The sequence below is a fragment of the Sapajus apella genome, unplaced genomic scaffold, assembly GCF_009761245.1.
Source record: "Sapajus apella isolate SASKATOON/1434 unplaced genomic scaffold, GSC_monkey_1.0 scaffold2691, whole genome shotgun sequence".
NCBI classification, from domain to species: Eukaryota; Metazoa; Chordata; class Mammalia; order Primates; family Cebidae; genus Sapajus; species Sapajus apella.
The window spans coordinates 1-8,835 of NW_022439617.1; the positions used below are offsets into that span (position 1 = coordinate 1).

The following is an 8,835-nucleotide window of genomic DNA, read 5'->3' on the forward strand; positions in this document are numbered from 1 at the left end:
CTGGAGTGCAGTGGCACGATCTCAACTCATTGCAACCTCCACCATCCAGGTTCAAGCAATTCTCTTGCCTCAGCCTCCCGAGTAGCTGGGATTACAGGCATCCGCCACCAGGCCCGGCTAATTTTTGTATTTTTAGTAGACACAGGGTTTCACCATGTTGGCCAGGCTGGTCTCAAACTCCTGGCCTCAAGTGATCTGCCCGCTTGGCCTCCCAAAGTGTTGGGATGACAGGCGTGAGCCACTGCACCTGGCCTGGGCTTTTCTATTTCTGATTTATGCTGTTCTTTCACTGCTTCTGTCATCTTCTGAATATCTTTTCTCTCATTTTGAAATGTCACAGAGCAGCACTTCCTGCTGGGTGGGCCTGCTTCTGGAGCACCTTCACTGCTGAAATGCTATGCAAATCATCTTTTTTCTTACAAATCTTTGTGATGTTTAACAACACTCTTTCTTGCTTTTTCCTTTTTTGAGATGGTGTCTTGCTCTGTCACCTTGGCTGGAGTGCAGGGGTGTAATCTTGGCTCACTGCAACCTCTGCCTCCCGAGTTCAAGCAACTGTACTGCCTCAGACTCCTGAGTAGCTGGGACTACAGGCGTGCACCACTGTGCTGGCGAATTTTTATATTTTTAGTAGAGACGGGGTTTCTCCATATTGGCCAGGCTGGTCGTGAACACCTGACCTCAAGTGATCCGCTGGCCTTGGCCTCCAAAAGTGCTGGGATTACAGGCGTGAGCCACCGTGCCTGGCCTGTTGCTCATTTTTAAGAACAGGCTCCTGCGTTTGCAATGGTGACAGGCCAGCCTCAAGGCCCCTCCTCTTCTGCTGCCCTGCAGTATCAGAAACCGCAGGCTCTGTGAAGCTGCTTCTGCTGTTTTCTGACCTCCGCCTCGTCCAGGGGCTGAGCAGTCCCCTTTCCCTTGGCTGTTCCTGCCCAGTTCGATGTGGATTCTTTCCCTGTAGTGTCCTCAGTGGGGGGCTCTGTCCCCCTGGAAGAAAGTGTCATCAGGTATTTCTGAGCGCCTCGTGGCCTCGGGCCTCCCCCACACCCTCCTTTAAGTCTCTACACTCAGTCTCACCCTGGAGCCAGTAAAACCCGCCCCTGTTTGTCCCTATGGGAGAGCTTTACTTCTGAGGCAGTTTTCTGGGTCCTCTAGTCTCGGCACTGTTGGAGCTTCCCCTTCTCTGTCCTCTATTACCTCCTGCTTGGCTGCTAACCCCATGTGGGTGTTATCTGTCTGTGGTTTGGCCCCACCCACTTGTAGTCTGGGATCCATGGGGACCCGCTGATGCCTAGTTTTGTTGAAGACTATCTTAGTTTTCTAAGGGTGCTCTAATAAATGACCATAAACTGGGTGGCTTGACACAACAGAAATTAATTCTCTCACAGTTCTGGAGGCCCTAAGTCCAAAATCCAGGTTGGGGCAGACCCAGCTCTCCCGGAAGGCTGCAGGGGAGGACCCCTCCTTGCCTCTCTCCAGCAGTCCTCTGCATCCCGGAGTCTGTGGCCGTCATGACCACCTCGGCTGCCGTCACTGAGGGGTGTCCTCCTGGGTCTTCACTCTGCCTTCCGTCCGAGCGTCTGAGGCTCTGAATTTCCCTCTCCTCATAAGGATGCCAATCCCTGGATTAGGGTTCACCGTATTCTACTACAACTTCATCTTATTTTGATGACATCTGCAAAGCTCCTCTTTCAAATACAGTCACATTCACAGGTCCCAGCAGTTAAGGCTTGAACGCATCTTTTTGGAAGGACTCACTGCAACCCACAACAGAGGCTGTGAGTTTCTTTTGTTCTCTTTATTTTCCCGTTGCCATCCTGGTTGTTCTGTTTTTGTGAGAGGCTATGGGGGAAATTCAAAATCAACGCTGCTGCCACCATCTTCCTCTACCAAGAACCTTGTGGTTGTGTTCTAGGCACCCATTTCCACAGAACACCGCTCAAAACTTTAAAGACCGAAGCCAAGGCAAAAAGTGATGCTCCAGAGGTGAAAGGAAGTCCTTACCTCTGAGAGGTACGAGACCTTTGGTGGAGCTCCTTTAAGGTCTAAATGAACTAATCTCATCTTAAATGGCGTGGAACCTGACATTTCAGTATTTTCTGTGAACTCCTATGGCAAAGTCTCCTTGGGGACTTCTTCCTAGTGGAGAAAATCAGAGTTATCAACAGGGGCAGAAGCTTCTCCCTTTGCCCTTCCCTTTATATTTTGTTTCAGTTCTGATACTGGCCAGTGTTTTCGTTGAGAGCCTTGCTCTGTCCCCAGGCTGGAGTACAGTGGCGCAATCTCCATCTCACTGCAACCTCTGACTCCCTGGTTTAAGCTATTCTGCCTCAGCTTCCGGAGTAGCTGGGATTACATGCACCGCCTCCACCACACCCATCTAATTTTTGTATTTTTTTTTTTTAGGAGAGACAGGGTTTCACCATGTTGGCCAGTATGATCTTGATCAACTGACCTCGTGATCCACCTGCCTCGGCCTCCTAAAGTGCTGGGATTACAAGCGTGAGCCACTGCACCCGGCCCCAGTTTTGATTAACTCGGAGGAAACTCATTTTGCCAACATGAAAATGAACCAGAAGTCTACATGCACGTTCAAATATAGAGACCTCTGCTATTTGTGATTTGCTGCTAACACAAAACCGCACTGGTTTCTTTACAAGACGGTTATGACCTATAATAACACAAATTACTGCAAAACAACTTTGTTTTAAAGACCTTGTTAAACTAGACGTACTATGCCAGTGAAAACAGTCCCGCAGAAGCCTCTAAACATCTTATCAGGCCCCACGATATGACACTTCTGCAGGAAATTTAACCTAATTTTAGATAACATTAAAGCTAATATGTATTTCTGGAGCTCAGAGCAGCTTGATTATAAGGAGGAGCAAACTAAAGCTGACTCCAGCTTGGAGAAAACTGATAATTTTTGAAAAGCCCCAAGTGCATCAGAGCTGACTGTAGTGTCCTACCGAATAAAATCGGCATCCAAGGAACCACGGAGCAGCTGGGGAAAGTAAAATGCGCGTGTTCGTTTTTTCCTATCTATTATGAAAGCACAAAGGACTGGGTGAGAAAAGGAAAGAAAGCCTTTGTGCGTGAGACAGGCTCGCTTCAGTAATTCCAGCCCTGGTTCCGGGAACGGTTCGCAGGCTCCGGGCCCCAGGGGGCCTGCGACGCAGCAGGGCAGGCGGGCGGCGCTCACGGCCACCGGGCGCTTCCGGCTTCCACCGACGACGCACAGTTCTCGCCCGCAGGCTCGGTGCGCGCCTCTCCCGGCAGCCCCGCAACGCCGCTGCGGGACAGCCACGCCGGGGCGCCGCTCCGGAGCCGGCCGTCCCTCTGCAGGTGCAGGCGCGGGGGGAAACGCTTCCAGCGGGAGCCCCGGCCGAGCGCGCACAGCCAGCGCCGCGCCGCACCTCACCTGCGCCGCCGCGGTCCCGCGAGGTCCGGGGGCGCCGCCAGGCCCGGCCGCCCGCCCACGTGACCGCCGCCTCCGCTCCGAGCCCGCCCCGCTCGGCCGCCGATTGCTCGGGCCTGGCCGCCAGCCCGGGGGCCGATGGCCGAGCGCGTCGCTCTCGCGTCCCTGCGCCGCGCCCGCCTCGCGCTCCCTGTCACGGCGTTAGTCCCCGGGCCTGGCGGTTCCCGCGTCCGGCCCGGCTCCAAGGCGGCCTGGCGCGATGGCGCCTCAGCGGAGGGCCGCAACCAAGGCGCCCGAGGGCCACGGAGCGGCCGACCGCCGGAACCGCAGCAGGTAGCGGCGAGGACGGGAAGGGCGCGCGCTGCCTCGGCGGACGGGGCCGTGGAGTGGGCGGGACGGGGCCTCACGAGGCGGGGCCTTGCCGGGCGGGGCGGGGCCAGGCGGGGCGTGGTCTGCCGCGGGGGCGGGGCCTACCTCTCCCACACTGGGAGCAGGGCAGGTGCCGGCGGAGGCCCACTGACCCCGGAGCGGGGTGAGAAAGGAGGGGGATTTGCTCCCGGCCGGCTGAGCTGCTGCTGCTCCGGGAACCTGCCGTGTGGCTGTCGCCGTCCGGTGGAATAACCCGCCCAGCAGCCTGGAAAGTCCGCCTGAGCCGGGAGCATGCCTCTGCCTGCCCTTTTAAACCGCGAAGCCTGAGTTTCCCGTGGAATTCTAGAGGTTCGCAGAATTCCTTCGTGGAGGAATGGCTTAGGTTTAGGATTTTAAAATGTTACAGGCGATCATTGGTTTGTAGGTATTGGTGAAGGGTCCTCTAGCGTGCAGAATACAGTTTCTCGCTTGCTTAATATTAATATTTTGCTCTTCTGGGAGTGCCCAATTGCCCTCTGTTGACAAGTTGCACGTTGAAGCCGTCAGTTAAGGGGTATCAGGAGGACGCCTCAAGTTTGGATAGGCTGGGCTGCAGGAACTCTTACACATCATAGTTTGTTCTTGAGATTTTTATCCCCTTTTCATCTCAGCTGCTCTTGGAGTCGGCTAGATAAGATCCTAAATGCCTCATGCTAGTTCACAGCTATATTTTCTTCTTCTTCTCCTTTTTTTTTTTTTTTTGAGGTGGAGTCTTGCTCTGTCACCCAAGCTGGAGTGCAGTGGCACAATCTCAGCTCACGGCAACCTCCACCTCCTGGTTTCAAGAGATTCTCCTGCCTCAGCCTTCCGAGTAGCTGGGATTACAGGCACCTGCCACTACACCTGGCTAATTTTTGTATTTTTCGTACAGATGGGGTTTCACCATGTTGACCGGGCTGGTCTTGAACTCCAGACCTCAAGCGATTCACCTGCCTTGGCCTCCCAAAGTTCTGGGATTACAGGCGTGAACCACCGCAACGGCCATAGCTATGATTTTTTTTTTAAGCCAGTCAAATTTAGCAGTGAGGGGTTGTATACCAATGATGGTGACACTAAGGTTAATGAGTTCTGGGGACCCACTACCATCAGACTAGCATGCAGCCATAATTGTATTAACACAAATGAATGACCTAGAGATGATTTATAAGATGATTCTACCTTCTCCCAAAAACAAATCTCTCCAAAAGAACATTTCAAGTATAAACATACATCTATGTATTTCCTTCAAATACATAGAGAAGTTATTTAATACATTTAAACATTTTTCCAGTTAAGTTGTACATTTTCTGAAATGCTGAGTAACAGATTTTGTCAGCACTGAATGATTGGTATGGAAGTATAGACTTTTGAGGCTGGACGTGGTGGCTCTCTCCTGTAATTCCAGCATTTTGGGAGGCTGAGGTGGACAGATTACTTAAGGTCAGGAGTTTGAGACTAGCTTGACCAACATAGTTAAACCCTGTCTTTACTAAAAACACAAAAATTAGCTCGACGTGGTGGCGGGTGCCTGAAATCCCAGCTACTCGGGAGGCTGAGGCAGGAGAGTTGCTTGAACCCAGGAGGCGGAGGTTGCAGTGAGCTGATATTGTGCCACTGTACTCCAGCCTGGGCTAGAGTGAGACTCTGTTTCAAAAATAAATGAATAAATATAGCCTTTTTTTTTTTTTGAGACAGGGTCTCCCTCTCTCTCTCTCTCGCCCAGGCTAGAGTGAGTGGTATGATCATGGCTCACTGAAGCCTCCACCTCCTGGGCTCAAGTGATCCTCCCACCTCAGCCTTCCAAGGTGCTGCTATTACAGGTATGAGCCACTGCACCTGGCCAATATAGAATGTTGTATTTATCCTGAAATGTGGTACAGGATATTGCTCAGAATGTGCTTTAGTGATTCTCTGAAAAACAACGCCCCACTCTGTAGAAAGTGCACCCTTGGCGTTAATCCCACACTCAAATGGCCAACGTCTCAGTTTGAATAACACTTCAAAACAGACAAGTCTTTTCCAAGTCTGAGTGGGAAACAAATTCATTCACTATTTACTGTTTTCCTCAGAGAAAAATAAATCTCTGTACGTTAAAAAAAGAAATATTGCCCTAATATACCTTAAATGAGCCTTTATTCAAGTTCTGGAAGTACGCGTGTCCAAAGCCCTTCTCAGTGGTAGGACAGGCCCAACACCTGCTCCTCGGAACAGACACGAAGCTTATTTTACAGGAGGGGAGTGAGTGTGGCCCTGATGGGTAACTGAGCTCTAGGGGGCTAACCTCTGCCCCAACCTGGAAACAGCCTTCCTTCAGTGGCCCTGTCCTCAGGCTTCACCCCGGGTGGAAGTCCCCATCACTGCCAGCCTGTGCTAGAGCAGCTGTGCCACAGGGCACCCCATCCTGTCCCATTTTGCTAAGCAAACCCTTTAAAAATCCTTTTGTTGTTGTGAAACGTATCATATTAAAGTGGCCTTTATTTATTTATTTACTTTTTGAGATGGAGTTTCACTCTTGTCACCTGGGCTGGAGTACAATGGCGCAGTCTCGGCTCACTGCAACCTCTGCCTTCCGGGTTCAAGCGATTCTCCTGCCTCAGCCTCCCGAGTAGCTGGGATTACAGGCATGTGCCGCCATGCCTGGCTAATTTTTTTTTTTTTTTTTTGTATTTAGTAGAGACAGGACTTCACCATGTTGGTTAGGCTGGTCTTGAATTCTTGATCTCGGGTGATCCACCTGCCTTGGTCTCCCAAAGTGTTGGGATTACAGGCGTGAGCCACAGAGCCCGACCTAAAGTGGCCTTTGTAAGGACCATGTCTGGCCTTTTTGTTTTTCCTGCCTAAAACCCATGAGTCTCTATTGCAGCGTTTCTCAAACTCCTGGGCTCAGGAGGCAGTTAGAGACCAGTGAAGGGAAAGGGAGGGAACCGTTCGTGCCTGCTGAGTGGACAGTGCCGGCCCCAGGCAGGAAGACCTTATTTCAGGGGTGAGGTGTAGGTGAAGGTGGGGTCACGGTGCATACACTTTGATGATTGGGGGAGGTGTCCCAAGGCCTTTGTTAGGACACCTGGTCCCCTTTGAGAAGATCTTCTGGCCCCTTCCCCTTTAACTCCCCACAATGCTGAGCTGTTTTCCACCTCCACGCCTGGGCAGCAATCTCCTCCTCTGCCCAGATGCCTTCTACTTCATGTCCCCAGACTCTTGTGACACCCATCAGGAACCCTGCCCTGACTCTCCTCTGCACAGTGCTATGGTTAGACGCTTGGGACTGTGGCCTCTGAGGCCCCCACTTCTTGTCCCTTGCTGTCCCAGCAGCCAGGCTGAGTCTCTGCCTGTCCAGCTCTGGGAGGACATGTCATCCACAGCACAGTCTGCACTGGGGTCCAGCTGCTTGCTGCTAAGAAGCCTGGCAGTCTCTGCCAGATTTGGAATTCCAGGGGAGGAGAGCTGATGGGCCTGGCTGGAGTCAGGCATCCACCCTAGTCTAAGCAGCAGAGGCTCCGTGGGCTGGAGCGGTTGGCTGTTCTCAGGGGTGGGGAGGTCTTTGTGAGTGGGCTGGAGGGGTTGCTGGTGTTCTCAGGGATGGGGAGATCTTTGTGAGTGGGCTGGAGGGGCTGCCGGTATTCTCAGGGGAGATCTTTGTGAGCGAGGTACCCCAAAACTGTCTGTAACTCCTGTGGGAAATACTCTTGTATCTGCCCAGCATGGCCTGTGCTGCTGCTACCAGGCAGTGCATTTCGTTGGAATTTGTGTGTGATTTACTGAGTGCTTTGAAGTGTTGAGGGTGTGTGAAAATAAAAAGCAGGTTCCCTGCTTTTCAGGAGTTGGTCACAGACTTGAAGAAACAGAGTGCACCTCCGTGAAAGGGCGCCGTCATCTCTTTTCTCACGTTCTGCCTGCCCTTCAAGACCTACAGCCCCAAAGTCTTTCCTGGATAATGGAGCTCACGGCTGCCCCAGTTAACACCCACATAGACACAGACATTCGCAGTGTCAGTGTGGGCTGTTTGAGCTCCACAGTTAGCCCTGGGTTGTACAGAAAGCATCTTATTCACAAATCGAGTGTGTGTGAATTTGCAAATTTGCACATGGTGTGTTTGGATTATCTTCCTGGCTGGCTTCGTTCAAGTCCTGCGTGTGTGCACACAGGTGCATGTGTGTGTGCCGGGAGCATGTGTGTGGGGGTGCAGCAGCCATTTGCGGGTACAGGCAGCGTGACTGGAGACAGACTCCCACAGAACCTTCCAAACAGGTGTTCCTGGGCCTGGCTGCGACAGGGTAGGAGTAAATTCAGTCAGCCTCGCCTGTCAGATGGGGTGGGGTCACACACAGCCCTGCTGCGCCTCTTCGGGGGCTCCTGGGGAGCCTTGGTGTGGGCAGACACTTCCCTTCCCACCCCCTGCGTTGCAGGAGCCTGCCTGGTGTGGCTGGCCAGTGGGATGTGCGTGTGACTGAGGCTTTTGGATTGACGGAAGCCCATCTCCATGAAAGGTTAGCGTCCCTAACAGACGTTACGTGGGCACAGCCTGAGGCTGGTCATCACTGGATGTGAGTGTTTCGCTGGCCTCGCTCCATGTTTGGGTGACGTGGCGTGTTTTCTTTTCTCAGCACCAAGAAGGACCGAGCCCTGCGGGAGACGCAGAGGCTGTGGCAGAGGCCGTGGCTGAGGACCGCAGGCCTGGGGGCCGGCCTTGTGCTTACCGCATTCCTGCTCTGGAGCAGCCTGGGGGCTGACGACGGGGTCGCCGAGGTCCTGGCCCGCCGTGGCGAGGTCCTGGTGGGGAGATTCATCGAGGTGCCCTGCTCTGAGGACTATGACAGTCACCGGAGGTTTGAAGGTACAGTGCCATGGTCTCTGCGGTAGTTCAGAAAAGCAACATGTTAAAATGAGACTCAATGTGCTTGAAGGATGTCTGCTGCTGGCTGTAAATAAGAGGTGGAAACTGGGTTGGATGTGGTAACCTTGGGGTGGCAGATGACCCCTCCTCTCCTGCAGGCTGGCTAGTCCATGTGGTGACCCTGGGGTGGCAGATG

The 8,835-nt window shown here is 53.0% G+C and overlaps 1 protein-coding gene across 1 annotated transcript; it reads left to right on the top strand.

Annotated features, from left to right (window-relative positions):
• The first annotated feature begins 3,522 nt into the window (after positions 1-3,522).
• Positions 3,523-8,822, top strand: LOC116547324 (2-oxoglutarate and iron-dependent oxygenase domain-containing protein 3-like). The gene is made up of 2 exons (XM_032273308.1): positions 3,523-3,751; positions 8,410-8,822. The coding sequence occupies exons 1-2, from the start codon at positions 3,678-3,680 to the stop codon at positions 8,663-8,665; spliced, it is 330 nt and encodes a 109-aa protein (XP_032129199.1). The 5' UTR covers positions 3,523-3,677; the 3' UTR covers positions 8,666-8,822.
• Positions 8,823-8,835: the final 13 nt, after the last annotated feature.